Below are 18,359 nucleotides of genomic sequence, written 5' to 3' on the forward strand. Positions count from 1 at the left end.
ATTGTATTGTACAAATTATACATTTTGTGTAGAATTATTAGGCAATTTGTATATTTGATGATTCATGTTATGACTGAGCAAACGCAGTGCTGTCGGGCAGTTTAAAAGCTTAATAACCCTAAACCCTTGAATATGGCTTTGTTAACATGCAGTGTTTTTATGCAAATTAAAAGCTGCTTTTTATAGCACCAACAAAAGCTATTAGATTTGCCTTGGCTGTCAGGACATAACATGGAACGACAGCAGCGCATGTGATGAGTGATGACATACATGTTTGGGCACACATGCTGTGGCTCACGGAGATACATGATCTGGATTTAAATGCCAGCACACAATGTGCTTTTTAAATACCCAGAACACACACATACATATTTTAATATTTGAATTCATTTACAAAAAAATATTGCTTTTTATTTACATTCCTTAAATCCTTTTCTTTTTTTACCTTCCTCTCTATCAACTTCAGACCAGAAAAATCCTTTATTTTTTGGGAAATCTTTTCAATTCACCAATTTACATGTTGGAATCCCTGTTACATTCTACTTGCTAATTTACTAGTTAGGTATTATTACTGTCATGATCCAGTCCGGCATTTCCCTGCTGCTGGTTACACTCAGCTCTGGCCTTGTCATGTCAGGGATTAACTTCCCTTGCCTCGTTCTGGATCCCAGGACACTATATATTGCCTATCTACCTATGGCTCAGTGCCAGTGATATTTCTGCCTTGCAGTTTGTATACTGATTCTGGTGAGTGTTCCCGATCTGTTGTGCTTCCCTGCTACTGTGTCCTGACTTTGACCGTCCCCAGGTCGTCTGCCTGTCCCGGTCCCTGACTTCCCTCTCCTGTCTGTTGTTTGTGTTTCCCTCTGCATACCTGATCTCTTGGCTTCCAACTCGGTTCTGTTTTCTGACTTTTATTATTTATCCTCCCTTTGCAGTGACTCGACTTTCCTGGCTAGATCCTGACTGTTTGACTACTCGATTGCCCCCTGGTGGTTCGCCTGTAAACAGCCTGCTGAAGTTACTCTGCTGTACTTTAGCTGCCTTTCTTTTACAGGGTTTCTTTGTCTCTCCTTCACTACTCTGCTGCCACCTAGTGGGGATTACGCTGTGCTAAGTCTTACTAGCCTTTGTACAGGGTGACAATTACGCAGTGTGTCTACTGCAAAATCTACTACAATCTATTTTTTTTTCACACACTGTTATTGGATATTCATATGATAAAAGAACAATAAAAATAAATCATCCCCAACCGCCCATTTCAATACCCCGTCCTTCTATAACCTGCCACATACTGAAATACTAGATTATAACAATGAGTAACCTAAAGAAACCTCACAATTTATAACAGGAATTCATGACATGTCATGCCTGACACATGTTTTCAGGATACAGAATGGTGTATGAAACGCTGGTCTCAAGTAGTCGTGCCCACTTGTTTCCTATGAGTAAACATTTAGAATACTAAACATTTTTATGCTATGTTATAAATATAATTTCACTGAATCCATTAATAGATCACTATTTATCTTCCATTTGAAACTGATCCAGTATAAAAAATGGATCCTTTACACATGAAAGAAAACTGATGGCTAATAAACAGATCGGTTTTACATAGACTTCAATGTTAAAAACAGATCCAGCTTAAATCACATATTTAAAAATGGACCAAAAAGTTGCGTCTGCACAACTTTTTCATCAATCAATTGCTGCAGGATCTGATCTAACAGATGATTACTGGATATGTGGGATATGTGAACTCAGCCTTATAGTGCAGTGGCTGCACATGCTCTGTACCGCTTCATTCAGCCAACATGTTTGAGAACCCCTATTGTGATCATTGAGGTTAGAAGTGATGGCACCTATACATTTATCTGTTCAGACACCACTATGCCTACAGTACGAGGGTGACCAGGCACATGACAATTTTTTAAAATCACTTTTTCATCAAACTGCAAGGTAAAGTGTAATATGGGCATTAAAATAAGAAAAAAAACCCTCAACAATAAAGCCTTTATCATTGTAATCTTCCTTGCAATCAGCTGACAAAGCATTACTTCTATATTCTACCCTTTTTTAAAGGGAACCTGTCACCAGATTTGGGGCCTTTAAGCTTCAGCAACCACCACTGGGCTCCTATATACAGCATTCTAAGATGCGGGATATAAGGGCCCAGGCTGCTGTGTAGAGCGTAAAAATGACTTTATAATACTCACCTAAATGGTCGGTACGGTGCAGATGGGTCAGATGGGTGTCTCTGTTGTCCGGGTGCGGCGCCTCCTCTTTCGGCTATCTTTGTCCTCCTTCTGAAGATTCGGTGCATGATGCGTCCTACGTGATGCACACAGGCTGGCATTAAGGTCCTGCACAGACGCACTTTGTTCTGCCCTGAGCAGGGCAGATCAATGTATTGTAGTGCGCATGAGCGGGACTTCAATGTTGGCCTGTGTGCATGACGTAGGACGCGTCATGCACCCCGGCTTCAGAAGAAGGAGGACAAAGATGCCCGAAAGAGGAAGCACCGCACCCGGATAACCGAGACACCCATCAGACCCATCAGCACATTACCGACAATTTAGGTGAGTATTATAAAATCATTTTTACGCTCTACACAGCGGCCTGGGCTCTTATATACAGCATGTTAGAATGCTATATATAAGAGCCCAGTGGTGGTTGCCGCAGCTTATAGTCACCAAATCTGGTGACAGGTTCCCTTTAAATTGCATCACAATCAATTCATCTCTGCACTTTAAAGAGAACCAATCAAGTATAAAAATGCTATTAACCTGCAGATATGGGATTAATCTGCAGAATAATAGCATTGGAAACCTACCTGGCGCCTGCACATTGAACCCCACTTCTGGAGGAAAAGATCTTTGTTCCACCTGGCAGCATTCTGGTTTCAGTCACGGGGGCGGCACCGGTGTGGGTTCAGTCACTGCTCTGTGTATGGAGAGTGGTAGTTGTAACTGCCCCCTGCATTGACTGACAGTCACTCTGCATTAGACCCGGTTGTCAGTGTGGACAGAGGTGGTTACAGCTGCTGGCACCACCCCTGTAACTGAAACCCAAACGTTGCCATGAGGATTAAAGTTTTTTTCCTCCCAGCAGCGGGCCAGGCAAGTTTCAAATGCTAATAATCTGCAGAATAATCCCGAATCTGCAGGTTAATAGTGTTTTTACCAATAACAGGTTCCCTTTAACACTGCTTAACTAAAATCTAATAAGTGACAGCACATCTTAAAATAGTATCACTTCTAATTTTCCATATTTGCTGCTTCTCATCCTATCTGAACTGGGACCCACAGTGCTCGTAACAGAAAGATTATTCCTACTAATTGTAGCACAGCGCATAGTTGCCAGTTACATTATTTCCCACAGGAACCAGTCACAAGGAATGGAATTGTCCCTGTGTTTATAGGGTATATTCTGATATTAACATGAATATGTCACCTGTGGAAGGAAATTCCTATTTATAGAGCGTAAATGTAATCCTTAGTAAATTCTATTTCCCTTTACATTCACCCTAAATGGATTGAGAATTATGGTGTCAGCATTTTAAGGGGCTTGTACACTTCACAACAGGAATCAATAACTTTACCTTCTTTCGGGTGTTTATATACAGTACATTAATTGCAGAGCATGAATATTTCAATGGGGCAGGACAACAATCAAAAGTGTATCAGCTGATCAGGGGACATAGATTTGGCAGATGTTAGAAAGAAATAGAATCAGACATATTGAATTTCATTATGCCCAATCTTTTCATCACAAGGTAGATAAGTCATCACCAAAGGTGTTTGATACTTTCTCCCTCTCACTAGTAAGTATTGAGACTTGTCCCCTAAAAAAAGAAGGCCACACAGACCCTATCAGTAATCTGGAATGCTGCCAATTCTAAGAAAATCATGAAAATGTGGCCGTGGATAAGGTGATAAATGACCCACCCCAGGGCTATGGGGTACTCGGTGCCGGGGCGTATATGTACGGGGATGCTTTGTTACAGGTGTGTGATGGCCGATGCCCGGTTCCGTGACCCTGGGGGTCGCTTGAAAAGGGGTTATATACAGGGGAGATTAGAGAGTTTATGTCGTGATGCCACTTGCGGGTGCGGCAAGGTAGATGGAGCCGCCGCTGCACAGTCTATTGCCACTGGGGCTGGTGGCGATGGCAGCTTGGATGTTGGGCCCTCCACAAGTAGGGCTGAGCCCCAGGGGTTAATGATGGAGTTTGGCATGGAAAGAGGGCAAACTGCACAATGGGAATGCAGTGCAACTGGTGTTTACTCACAGCGGTGGTAATGCTGGTTCACTGAGGATGGCTGGTTTCGACCCCTGGTCCCTTTAGTCCCAGTGCCGGTGTGGTAACCTGGTGGCTTCTTTCCCCTGCACCTCTCACTGGTTGGTGGGTCCCCATGGCTTGGAGCTTCTGGGGGTCCCCTCCTGTTTGTCGTTCAGTCTCTGGTCCATATGGCAGGCAGTGTGAACCCTGTAGGGTTGGTGTTCTGTTCCGGTCCCTGGCTCTCTCATTACTGCTTGTGCCCCTGGATTCTTGGGCCAGTGAGGTCCTGGATGGTTCCCTCACTGTGCAGGTATTTGTCAGGTAGCCTGAAGCATTTGCCTGACCTAGGGCCTTGTGCCCTGTTGGTGCTATGGTTCCAGCGGTACCGCGTCATACCCTCTGTGGCAACCACTTTCCTTCACCAGCTAGGTCACTGCTACACGACCCCGTCTGCAGACACGTCCGTCTCTTACAACTGTCACTACAGACTGAACCACTGTCTCACTCCTCCCCCTCTGGTTGTCATCTAGCTGACTGGATCGGCTCCACCCTTGGGTGGCCATACATTGGGTCCCAACTAGTCAGTCACCATTGATTGGGAGAGGGAAACTGGGGATGTTTATGTGTTTTAATGTTACCGGAATTATTCATCCAGATCCCTGGGGGTAGGCCCTGCATCTTTGACAGGATGCAATACCTTGTAGTGCCCTGAAAGGTTCAGGGGCGCTACAATAAATCTACTGGTTATATTAGTTGTCTTGAGCTGTTTGAATTATTCTTGATTAGTTTTTTTTTTGCAAACAGCATGAAGTTTACAAAGGCTGATTAACCACATTTGCAAAATGTGGTGGGGTGGAATAATTTTCATTGCAAGTTTGTCCCTGGTTGGGAACTTCATAAAATGGGTTCCATAATCAAACATCTGCACACAAGTCTAAGATCACTATGCACAATGCAAAGCATTGGCGTTACACCAACTTATCCATCGATAAGAAGTAAAAAAGAGTCCCTTACCAAAATTAAAGAGTCCTTTAATGATTGTACATCATTAAAAGCAGTGGGGGAGGAATGCAGGAGACGTCAGGACAACAACAGCTATTTTGCAGTAGATCACGCTTCCACAAGTCGTGCGCGCAACGACTGCCGTTGTCTGGCTGTCGCCTGCTTTCTTCCCCCACTGATTTTAATGATGTACAATCAATAAAGGACTTTTTAATGCTTGTGGGTGCCACCTTTTCACTTCTTATTGATGGATTTTCTGGACACTTGTGTTAGGTGGAGCACCACCATATTATCCCAGAGTTTACATCTCATGGAGCATAACAATATACAGATACTTGTCATTGGTGCCACATTTTCCTATATTTGGATACTATTTGATTACACCAACTTATCCCCACAGAGACATTCCAAAAAGCCTTCCAAGAAAATTGGTTCAAAAGGAAGTCCAACTACAGAAAGTATAAACATTCATAGTTTTGAATTAAGATGTCCAAAAATGTCATATAGGTGTGATGGTCAGGCGTCCACATACTTTTGACCGTCAATTTTAGGTCCAGATTGAACATTACTGACATAACGTGTGTAGGTGCATATGTGAAACAGCAATGTGAGCACAGAGATCTTTAGATTTCAGGACGTGTATCAGGATCTATGCTTTATTAGGGAATAATAATACAACAGGAAAGAGTATACATATAAGGAAAAAAATATAGGTATACTGTGCCGCCCCCGTGCCAGCAGCCGGCACTGCTCGGATCCGGGCCTGCTGGGGTAGTGGCTCGAGGGTCTCCGGACCCGGGGGTCTCGCGGACATGCCGAATAAATGGGGGGACGTAGATATACGGGCTAGGCCGTGATGCTGGTGGATGACCCCATTATGGCTATATCCTGGTATATATGGTCCCATACTGGTATATATATCCACTATCGTGGACCTATACCTGGAGGTCATTGTTATGGTGTTATGGCCATGGCTGATATAGCAATATATCATCACACACAAATAACTTGATGCTAACGGAATTCCTTTATTTTATAGGCTAATCTCAATATTCCTATGGGAGCATTCCGACCTGGTGCCGGGCAGCCACCCAAAAGAAGAGAATTTACACCAGAAGCAGAACAGGTAACAATCAATTACTTGCATGGTAATAACACCATTGTCAGACCCACACCTTCAGTCAGTGGTTTTGAGTGTAAAGGGCCATAGAGGAGGTTACCAAGGGCTCCATATTCTGTGAGGGCACAAAATTTAGGCAACAACACCACCATGACTGTCTTTGGAGTGGCACTTGAGATAGATAGGTATAACAGGCAGCAGCTGCATTGTCGTCTTACTGCAGCCACTTCCTATGGAGGCCACAGGACTTGAGATGGGTTTGAGAAGCTCTTGCATTTTGCGTAGGCAGTGACTAAGATGACAACGCTCTCAAGATGATGAAGTGGGTATCTCGATCTTTGCCTATGCAGAGTGCAGCAGCCAACAACAAACCTATTTAGACTGATGCACTCTTCATGCACTGAATGAGATGACAGAAGCTGAGTAGCTAATGAATAAAGACAGTATTGAATCATATGCACTACAGATGTGTCCTCACTGTGCTCTCCAGCAGCACGCTACCTCTTCTCTCATTTGAAAATTTTGTAAAGGAAAAATAAAAATCTGAAGAATGCAGTTCCAATTTGAAAAAAGTGTCCATTGTAAAGAAAAAGATTTAATAAAAGTTAAGTTTTCACACACTTGCTAACCTTAACTAGCGGTATAGCTAACTCTATGGTTAGAGTTAAGGCTAGGGCTAGGGTTAGGTTTAATGATAAGGTCATAAAATAGTTACTTAAAGAGCACCAATCATCAGGATTTTCATATACGAGGGGCTGCTGATAAGTCTTTGGCTTTACCCAGAAAGAAACGAGATAGGATGATGAAACTTTACATTTATTCCACATACTCTCCACTGATGTCAACACACTTCTTACATCGGTATTGCAAGTTCTGTAAACCTAGCAAAAAGAAGGATTTCGGTTGTGACTCAAACCAGGCATCCGTAGCAGCCATGGCATCAAAAATGGTGTGAAATTTGGTACCCTTGAGGTGTTTCTTCAGGTTTGGAAACAGATGATAGTCAGAGTGAGTTAGATCTCGTGAATAAGGTGGGTGGTCAACCAGCTGGAAGCTCAGCTCTGCCAGTTTTGCCAAGATCGCTTATGCAGTGTGAGCAGAGGCATTGTCGTGCAGGAACAAGATTGCTTTGGCCAGCTTGCCACACCTTTTTGCTTTCAGAGCTGCCTTCAATTGGTCCAAAAGTTCAATGTGATACCTTGAATTGATGGTGGAACCCATTTGAAAGTAGTCCACTAGCAGCACGCCCTCCTTATCCCAGAACACAGACTCCATTACCTTAGTGGCTGATTTTTGCACCCTGACGAGAACCAATGTGCCTCCACTTTTTTGACTGCTCCTTGTTTTCAGGTTCATACAAATAAATTCAGGTCTCATCCATAGTGACCAGTCGGTCCAGGAAGTTCTTATCAGTCTGGAAACGCTGACAAATAGACCAGGAAGTTTTCACTCGAATGCTTCTCTGATCTGTTGTCAAACATTTAGGGCCCCACTTTGCAGATAGCTTCTTCCTCATGTCCAAATGTTCATGGATAATGACACAAACACTTGTTAATGGAAAATCCGCATGATGTCTGCTATTGCTTTAGCTGAAATTTGTCGATTCTCCAGTATGAGGTTGTGCACAGCATCGACGATCTCCGGAACAACAACCACTCTCAGTCGTCCAGGACGTTCCTCATCATTGGTGCTGAAGTGGCCCCGTTTTAAATTTGGCAACCCAGTTCTTAACTGTGGAATATGATGGGCATTGATCCCCCAATGTCTGCAACATATCACCGTGAATATCCTTTCAGAAACAAGAATTTTATCACTCCTCTGCTTTCAGTTGCTGTGACTATCGCATTAGATACCGCCATTTTGTTTTCCCGCGTGCGTAGAACACTGTTGCCATAAGCAGCAAACACAAAGTTTTGAAAACATATTTTAGACACATAAGGCTTTCATGGGATGTAACATTAATTACCATAGAAAAAAAGATCACAAAGCCAAAGACTTATCAGCAGCCCCTCGTAAAAAGTAAGGCCAGTGCTATACTGGCACTAGGATGCGGAATGTAACCATACCTTTTATTCTGAGATTAGAGGTTTTATTTCAGAAATATGTGCAAGTAAAGTTCCAGCAATGGACTGCTATTTGATTGGCAGGAGCTGCAGAATAGCTAATATGTGGGACAGATTTTGCTATATATTCCTGCCCCTGTCTGCTGCCTGGCCTCTGTACATGTTAGACTGTACGGGCTGAATTTCGAACACGTCCCTATCACATGACAGAAATTACTCATACCTGGAAGAAGCCCATATATTTTTTAACCCTTTAGTTTTCAATGTGGCGAATGGAGGGTGATTTGAACTTTTAGGTGTTTTTTTTTTTTAAATTTGAATTTGTTTTTTTTACTTTTTTTTTATTTATTTTAATAGTCCCCCTAAGGGACTTAAGGATCAGCAGTCTGATCATGTGTTCATTTCTCCCGATAAGAGCTGCACAGCTCAGATCAACTGAAATGCTTCTCTCCTCTTACAGCCAGGGCTCTGTAACAGGAAATGAGTCATGATAGCAACAGGAGTCATTATATGACCCTGTGTTACCATGGCAACCATCGGCTCCCCGTGATCATGTTATGGGGCCTCCGATGCCGGCAGGTAAGTGCACGTTACCCACTGTGACCATTTACATTGCGCTGTCACATTTTGACAGAATATTCTAAGGGGTTAACAGGCACAGGTGGATCGCGGATCCATCTGCCCCTGATAGCTGCACATGTCTGTGGTACAAATAGCTGCACATGTCTGTGGTACAAATCAGCAGACATGTGCCGGACTCATGGCTGGCTCACCGCAGCAGCCGACGAGGATTACACTGACATGAGCCATGATGTACCCAGTACGTCCAATGTCGGTAAGAGGTTACAAAAAAGCATAACAAAAATTAATAAAAAGAAATTCAAGTAGGAAAATATGTATAACTAGAAGGTGGCCCGATTCTACGCATCGGATATTCTAGAATTTACGTATTGTGTAGTTAATGTATGATTTTTTTTATATATATATATATATATATAGATGTTGTTGTGTGTAGTTGCCAGTGTTTGTGTAGGGCGCTGTACATGTTCTGGGTGTTGTTTGGGTGTGGCGGGGGGTGAGTGCGGTGTTGTTTGTGTGTTGCATTGTGTGTGTTGCTTGTGGAGCGCTGTGTGTCTGTAGCGTTGTGTGTGTGGTGCTGTGTGTGTTGCACGGTTTGTGTGGGTGTGGGGTGCGTGTGCGTGTTTTGGGGGGAGGTATGTTTTGTGCAATGTGTGTTTTGTGCGGTATGTGCGTATATTTGTGTTACATCTCGTGGCTCTCCTGAGGCAAGGACTGAGGCAGTCTCCCATTCCTTGCCTGCCACAAGCACTCCTGCTCAGCAGCGCCGAAGGTCTGCCAGACTGCGCAGTGTGCAGGAGATACCTTCTCAGAGAGGCAGCAGAAGGGTGACACCTAGTGGTTCTCCTGTTACAAGGAGTGAAGCGGTCTCCCATTCCTGGCCTGCCGCAGACTCTCCTGCTCAGCGGCCCCGAAGGTCTGCGAGGCTGCGCAATGTGCAGAGGTTTACTGCTCAGGGAAGCAGTGAGATTCCCGTTATCTCTCCACATTGTGAGACCGAGGATCCCGCCTCTATTTCCCAGAGGCAGGAGGGTGAGCATGTGCAATGCGTGGTGGGTCCTGATTCGCTCACTGACGTCACACGGCTTGATGACAATGCTGGTGACGTGGTGAATCCTGACTGGCCAGGCTGGGACGTCGTGGACCCTGATTGGGTCAAGTCCGTCATCTCCGCCTCGCGCCCGCCCTCGGGTGGAGCTGCACCTCCTTAAAAGCTCCCCCTGCCATCATGGCGGCGCGCGACCGTCCTTCTATGTTTGGATGTCTGGCAGTGTGCTGCCACGCCACTGCTCAGGCATTACTGTCTCCTGTGGGCTTGGCCCTTGCCGCTCCGGCAGTACCTCGTTTGCAGGCCGTGTTCCTGCCTTGCTGCTCCGGCAGTACCCCCGTCAACAGGCCGTGTTCCTGTCCCAGGTGAGCTCCTCAAGTCTCCATTGGACTCACCTGGTTATTGAAAGCACACGTGCGTGGGCACCTCTGTGCTACCCTCGTGCCATATTCTCGTGACTTCCACTGGCACACGTGCGTGGGCACCTCTGTGCTTCCCCGTGCAACAGGTACACCGAGCCGTGAGATCTGTGCCATACAACCCTCACGGGTTAGGGCAGATCGGTGTACATAGATCGCCTGTGACATTCCAGACGATCGCTAGCAGCAACCCGCTCACTCTTCACCCACCATAGCGGCGGTCCCTTACACCGCACAGTGGACCTTGACCGGCAGAAGCAGTCCATTTCCCATCTTGGCACGCTTCCCCGGGTCCCCCTCGTAACATATTTGTGTGTGCTGCGGTGTTTGTGTGTTGGGTGTTGTGTGTGTGCGGCGTTGTCTGTGTATGTGGGTGTCTGTGTAGGGCGGTGTTTGTGGTTCCCAGTGTGTGTGTGTGGTGTGTTGTGCGGTGCGTGTGTGGCGGTGTGTGTGTTTTGGGGGGAGGTGTGCACCCCCCATCGTGTTCCATCCCCCATGCTGCGCACCCCCCATCGTGTTCCATCCCCCATGCTGCGCACCCCCCATCGTGCTCAATCCCCCATGCTGTGCACCCCCCATCGTGCTCAATCCCCCATGCTGCGCACCCCCGCCTCGTGCTCCATCCCCCACGCTGTGCACCCCCCATCGTGCTCCATCCCCCACGCTGTGCACCCCCCATCGTGCTCCATCCCCCATGCTGCGCACCCCCCATCGTGTTTCATCCCCCACGCTGCACCCCCCATTGTTCTCCATCCCCCTTGCTGCACCCCCCCATCGTGTTCCATCCCCCATGCTGCACTCCCCATCGTGCTCCATCCCCCATGCTACGCACCCCCATCGTGCTCCATCCCCCATGCTGCGCACCCCCTATCGTGCTCTATCCCCCATGCTGCACCCCCCATCGTGCTCCATCCCCCATGCTGTGCACCCCCCATCGTGTTTCATCCCCCCATTCTGGGCACCCCCCATCGTGGTCCAACCCCGATGCTGCACCCCCCATCGTGCTCCCTCCCCCATGCTGCACACCCCCCATCATGTTTCATCCCCCCATTCTGGGCACCCCCCATCTTGCTCCATCCCCCACGCTGCACCCCCCCATCATGCTCCATCCCCCATGCTGCACTCCCCATCGTGCTCCATCCCCCATGCTACGCACCCCCTTTCGTGCTCCATCCCCCATGCTACACACCCCCCATCGTGCTCCATCCCCCATGCTGTGCACCCCCCATCGTGTTTCATCCCCCCATTCTGGGCACCCCCCATCGTGGTCCAACCCCCATGCTGCACACCCCCCATCGTGCTCCATCCCCCATGCTGCACACCCCCCATCGTGTTTCATCCCCTCATTCTGGGCACCCCCCATCGTGGTCCACCCCCCATGCTGCACCCCCCATCGTGGTCCACCCCCCATGCTGCACCCCCCATCGTGCTCCATTCCCCATGCTTCACTCCCCATCGTGCTCCATCCCCCATGCTGCGAACCCCTCAGAGAGGAGTCTAATAGGATGAGTATAATGGGAGGAGTATAATGGGAGGAGTAGTCCTGGGGAAAGAGGAGTATAATGGGAGGAGTAGTCCTGGGGGTGGTGTACAGGTGCCCAATGTGTGCGGGGGGCGTGGCCGAGCGGGCATAGTGTGAGGGGGGCGTGGCCTAGCGGGCATCGCGTACGGGGGGCGTGGCCTAGCGGGCATCGCATGTGGGGGGCGTGGCCTAGCGGGCATCGCGTGTGGGGGGCGTGGCCTAGCGGGCATCGCATGCGGGGGGCATGGCCTAGCGGGCATCGCATGCGGGGGGCGGGTCTGGCCAAACGGTTAATCCATGCGGGGGGCGGGGCCAGGCTGAGCCGAGCGGCCAATCCGTGTGGTGGGGCGGGGCCAGGCTGAGCCTAGCGGCCAATCCGACGGTTGTCACTGTAAGGACACAATTTTGGAGCAAGACAGACAGACTGACAGACAGAATAAGGCAATTATATATATATAGATAATTTATAACTTTTTTTTTAAAACTTAGGTATGATTTAATCAAACAGCAGAACCAACTAGAGGTCTAAAAGGCAAACTATTTATCAGTATTTTCTTAAAATACAATATCCATGGATAAATGTCGCTGACTCATTCTCTGACACTGTGGTTTAAGTGATCCATTCCCAGGATGGATATTGTGCCCTAAATGAGACAGAATACCCTGTGGCGACTAAAAGCCTCAGGGGTGCCACATATACACACTGATCAGTGATACCATTAAAACCACTTGTTTAATATTGTTATGGCGCAGAACCACCATTTTACCCAAAGTCACAGCAGTAATATATTTATTTTTCAACCACTAAAGGGAATAAATTATATATTCTGTAATAGCACCTCAAATCCCCTCTTAAATTGTCAAGAAGGGTCGGGGAGCCCAAAATCGGACATACAGGCCATATGACAATATAGAGTAGGGGGAGTGAATGGGTTAAAGATAATAAGGGGTCAGATGCTGGTCAGTAGAGATTGACATGCCGGCTTCTGGATTGCAGAGAGTAGAAAGAGGGCAGGATTATGCAGGAGGATAAAAGGTGAGAGCGAGGGATGCTACCTACTCTGGTGTCTCAGGAACTGACAACTCTCCCACCCACCCTCTTTATTTTCTAAAAAATATATGTTTGTAGGCCGGCATGTGTACTTGTGACGCCCTGGCCTATCAGGTCGTCACAGGGTATTGTGCAATCTGCCCTTCTGCATGACATCCACCTCCTCCTTGTTTATGGGTCCCTGACCTTTGGTGTTGCTAAGAACAAGCTAATCAAAACCCTAGGAACACTCTGCACCACACCCACCAGACACACCAGTGGACAGCCTGAATGGAATAGGGTTGGCCACTTGGTGGGTTGGTTAACGGGAGATCAGGAGTGTCAGGAGACAGAGAGAGTGTAGCGTTGGAGGTGAAAGTGAGAGGAAGTCAGGAGCTGGGCTCCTCAGTTACTAGGTGGCAGACGTTAGACTGGGCCTGGTAGGACCTGGACCCTGGTCGCAGGGGATCTTGACAAGGGGCACGGACTGTCGAGGAGGACAGCCGGCAGCCTTGTGCCATCACCAGGCAGGGGCCAGGGCACGACGGGGTACGTGGACCCTAGGCCAGGAAGTAGCTTCAGGCGTCCTGGTAATTCACCCGATGAGGATGGAGCCTTCAAGATCCGTTCTCCACCAGCTCCAAAATCTGGGTACTAGCGCAACGAGGGGGATAGGACTTTCCCACTGCATAGTCCAGAAAATCCCAAGCGTGAACCCTGAGAGCAAGCTCACTCCGTTAGCCATGCGGGTGAGCGGGACCCATTTAGTTTTAAGCTAAAGGGACCAACTACAGAAAAGAGGTGTCAAGGTCAAGGTCACAGGCTAACAAGCAACACCAACGGGCACGGGATCCAGGCGTGCTCCCTCCCTTCTGCAGTGGCATCAAGAACTTTGGTTTACCACGGTTGTCAGCATCAGCGTTATTGGACTGAGGGAGTACACAATTAACCCTTACCGGCCCAATGGCACCTCCCCGACACCATCACCGAGTCCCGGAGCATCCACCCTACCCGTGGAGGGGTTAAACACCTAGCTGCTCACACCATCGCCACCGGGTACTCCCAGCTGCAGCGGTGGTACTTCATCCTTACCACACACCACGGGTGGCGTCACGAAGTTTCCACACCATCCCCTGTACATAGCCCCCCTTCATTTGAGAGGCCGCATGACCCCCGGGTCCGGAGACCCCTCGAGCCACCGCGGATCTGAATCCAAGCAGCCCGGCTGCTGATGCGGGGGTGGCACATATTTACAGTATATATGTAATTATGCATATGTGTGTATGTTTACAAAGATATTGTCACGCTCCCGGTGTCCCAGCAGCCCTCCTTACCCACTGAGCCGGTTCCTGCATCGCACCACCGCTCCATACCCACTGATCCAGTCGTACCTGCATTGCACCACCGCTCTGTACCCACTGATCCAGTCGCACCTGCATCGCACCACCTCTCCGTAAACACTGATCCAGTCGCACCTGCATCGCACCACCGCTCCGTACCCACTGATCCGGCCTCACCGTCATTGCACTGCTCCTTACCCACTGATCCACTCCACGTGTCCACCGGTCATGGCTACCGCTCCCGCTCGTGCTCTCCTGTGTCCTGCTCCTGGTCTCATGAGTCTGACTCTGAGTATTAGCCTCATGCCTCTGTATAGGACCAGGCCGCGCCCACTCTCCTGGTTTTATGGACCCAGCACACCTGAAGCAGGATGTGACATACGGCTGTGCTGGATATATAAGACTGGCCTTTCCATAGGGGCGTTGCCTGATCAACGTGTCTGGAAGCTTTGTCTTTTGTGCTAGGTGCTCAGTCCCCCTGGTGCCGTGTCCTGTAGACTCCTTGTCTTTGCTCCCTGGTACCTGTGCCTGTTTCCTTACCGTCCTGAAGAGCTCTGTGACTCTGCTGACCTGGTTATACCTGTCCCTGCCACGCCAGTGCTCCGGCTGCCGTGTACCCTGCCCCCCGGTGGGATACTCGGTCCAGTGGATCCACCTCCTGGGCCCATCAGTCCTCCCGGTCCTGACAGTTTGATCAGGCCATGGATCCCGCTGGAGCACAAACATCTGAGCTGGCCGAACTACGCCAGGAACTGGTGCAACAGCGTGACACTTTACACCGGATGCTGAAATTCCTGGCGTCCATGGACCACCGGTTATATACACTGCAGACCGCTGCCTCGTCTGAGTCCACGCAGCAACCAGTCTCCGGCTCCGAACTAGTTTCCGCCACGGCCTCGCAACTTCGCCTCGCTGCTCCGCCTCGCTATGCAGGGGATCCCAAGTCCTGCCGCGGCTTCTTGAATCAGTGCTCCCTGCATTTCAAGTTGCTTCCTCATTTGTTTGTCTCAGACCAGGCTAAAGTGGCATTCCTGATGTCACACTTGGAAGGCGAAGCTCTAGCCTGGATTAACCCCCTGTGGGAGAATGAGGATCCAATGACCACTAACATCCGGGAATTCTTGCACGCTTTCCGAAGTACATTCGATGAACCCGGACGTACCACCACAGTGACCTCTTCGCTCCTCCGGCTACGCCAAGGGACCCTGACCGTCGGCCAATACGCCATCCAGTTCCGCACGCTCGCCTCTGAGCTGGGCTGGAACAATGAGGCCTTGACGGCGGCCTTTTGGGAAGGACTCTCTGGCCGCGTCAAAGACGAGCTTGCTGGCCGTGACGTTCCACGCACCTTGGACGCTTTAATATCCTTAGCCACCCGGATTGACCTCCGTTTCCAGGAGCGAACCAAAGAGGTATTCCGGGAGAAGCAACCACCCCGTCACGCCTTGTCCCCGCAGAGGCCTACCGCTCCTTTGCCCCTGCCTTCCTGTGACATGTTTCCGGAACCCATGCAAATTGACCGACTGAACCAAGCCAAGCAACGCCGTGCAGAACGGCTCGCCCTGGGCCTGTGCTTCTATTGTGGAGACGGGTCACACATGCTTCGGACATGCCCTGAGAAACCTGGTAGACCCCAGCCCCAAGGGATGGTGGGGACCGCTACCCTTGGCACCGGAATCCCCTCCGTTCCACTTACACAGACTGTCCAGGTGACGACGAAGAAGACCAGGTTCACAGCAGAGGCCCACATCGATTCTGGGGCAGCGGCTAATTTCATACACCAGTCTGCAGTGGACCGATACCAGGTACCTGTGATCCCGCTTGCCAAGCCCCTCTGGTTCGCCTCCGTGGACGGCAAACTGCTATACGAACCTGTCCGATATACCACTGAACCACTGAGACTCCAGGTTGGCACTTTGCATACTGAGACCATCACCTTCTATGTGATCCCGAGGATGGCTCCTGAGCTCCTGTTGGGCCTACCCTGGCTTCAACTCCATGACCCTGCCATTAGTTGGCACTCTGGCGCTATTACTCGCTGGGGGTCCTTGTGTCATGACCACTGCCTACAGCCCGTTCCTCGGCCCCTGTCACCTGAGCCTGCTATGCCGCAGGAAGAAGAAGAGGCGACGACTCAGTCCAGCGGTGTACCACAGCTCCTGGCACTTGTGCCTGTGGTGCCACCGGACCCAGAAGCAGAGTCGACGCAGTCCAGCGTCGTTCCACCATCCCTGGCACTTGAGACTTTGGTGCCCCCTGCTACTGAGGATGACACACTATCCTGTACCCGGTCCGAGACGCCCGAACCGGTCGCCCACGACTCCAGTCCTGCTTCTGACTGTCTTCCCCTATCCGTTGCCTCCGTTGCCGCTGACTTGGGTTCTCCGATACGGGACATAGTGGCCATGAAAACGGTCCGGGGTAGGCAGTCCTTCCTGGTCGATTGGGTGGATTGCGGTCCCGAGGCTCGGTCCTGGTTGTCCCGGAAGTACGTTGCTGCCCCTCTTCGGCGCGCCTACATGTCCCGGCCGCGGGGAGGGGGGCTTCAAGGGGGGGGTACTGTCACGCTCCCGGTGTCCCAGCAGCCCTCCTTACCCACTGAGCCGGTTCCTGCATCGCACCACCGCTCCATACCCACTGATCCAGTCGTACCTGCATTGCACCACCGCTCTGTACCCACTGATCCAGTCGCACCTGCATCGCACCACCTCTCCGTACCCACTGATCCAGTCGCACCTGCATCGCACCACCGCTCCGTACCCACTGATCCGGCCTCACCGTCATTGAACTGCTCCTTACCCACTGATCCACTCCACGTGTCCACCGGTCATGGCTACCGCTCCCGCTCGTGCTCTCCTGTGTCCTGCTCCTGGTCTCATGAGTCTGACTCTGAGTATTAGCCTCATGCCTCTGTATAGGACCAGGCCGCGCCCACTCTCCTGGTTTTATGGACCCAGCACACCTGAAGCAGGATGTGACATACGGCTGTGCTGGATATATAAGACTGGCCTTTCCATAGGGGCGTTGCCTGATCAACGTGTCTGGAAGCTTTGTCTTTTGTGCTAGGTGCTCAGTCCCCCTGGTGCCGTGTCCTGTAGACTCCTTGTCTTTGCTCCCTGGTACCTGTGCCTGTTTCCTTACCGTCCTGAAGAGCTCTGTGACTCTGCTGACCTGGTTATACCTGTCCCTGCCACGCCAGTGCTCCGGCTGCCGTGTACCCTGCCCCCCGGTGGGATACTCGGTCCAGTGGATCCACCTCCTGGGCCCATCAGTCCTCCCGGTCCTGACAGATATATTTATATAAAAAACAAACAAACTAAAAAACAGAAAATAAAACTTTTTGTCACAGCAGCGGTGGGGGGGGTGGGGGGTGTCCAGTTCAGAGGCTGGTTAATTGGTCATGTACTTTGGTGGGATAGCACTATTGGGGAACATTGGCTTCTGGAACAGCATTGTAATTAGCGGACATAGATCCTGCGTAGGGTAGGGGTTTTAATTATGGGATATTATAATGTCTCTTTCTGGGCTGGTGCCATACAGCCGGGAAGATCTGTAATTTTGTGCGGTTTGCTTCTGGGCTAAATCTAAATGTTTACAGCCATTTTATATTTACATTGTTTATATTGTTGTGGGGGTCACCATTGTTATGGGTGCCCTGAGTTTGTGTGAAATATTTAATAAAAGGCTGCTGTGGCCTTTTGACACAAGTCGTGGCAGTCATGTGTTTATTTTGCATACACCAAAGGGAATAGGTGGTACATTAGACAAAAGACAGGAAACGACAAAAGTCCCTTTTTATATTGTCACATGCATTATTAGATTGTAATTTAGAACCACTCCGGCACTATGTTTACACTGAAAAAGCTGAACAGGACACCGAAGGTTTTCCTGCAATTTCATAGAGCACTATGTAAGTGAGCTTCCACATATTGTTGCTCCCCATGTTCAGTGGTCC

The 18,359-nt window shown here is 49.5% G+C and overlaps 1 protein-coding gene across 1 annotated transcript in view; it reads left to right on the plus strand.

Moving 5' to 3' along the window:
* The window catches only part of SMPX (small muscle protein X-linked), a 180,429-nt gene that overhangs the window by 109,599 nt on the left and 52,471 nt on the right, over positions 1 to 18,359 (plus strand). The window contains exon 3 of the mRNA XM_075333412.1: positions 6,323 to 6,409. Coding sequence (XP_075189527.1) covers positions 6,323 to 6,409 — 87 coding nt within the window. The remainder of the gene's footprint in view (positions 1 to 6,322; positions 6,410 to 18,359) is intronic.

Source organism: Anomaloglossus baeobatrachus, chromosome 2, assembly GCF_048569485.1.
Source record: "Anomaloglossus baeobatrachus isolate aAnoBae1 chromosome 2, aAnoBae1.hap1, whole genome shotgun sequence".
NCBI classification, from domain to species: Eukaryota; Metazoa; Chordata; class Amphibia; order Anura; family Aromobatidae; genus Anomaloglossus; species Anomaloglossus baeobatrachus.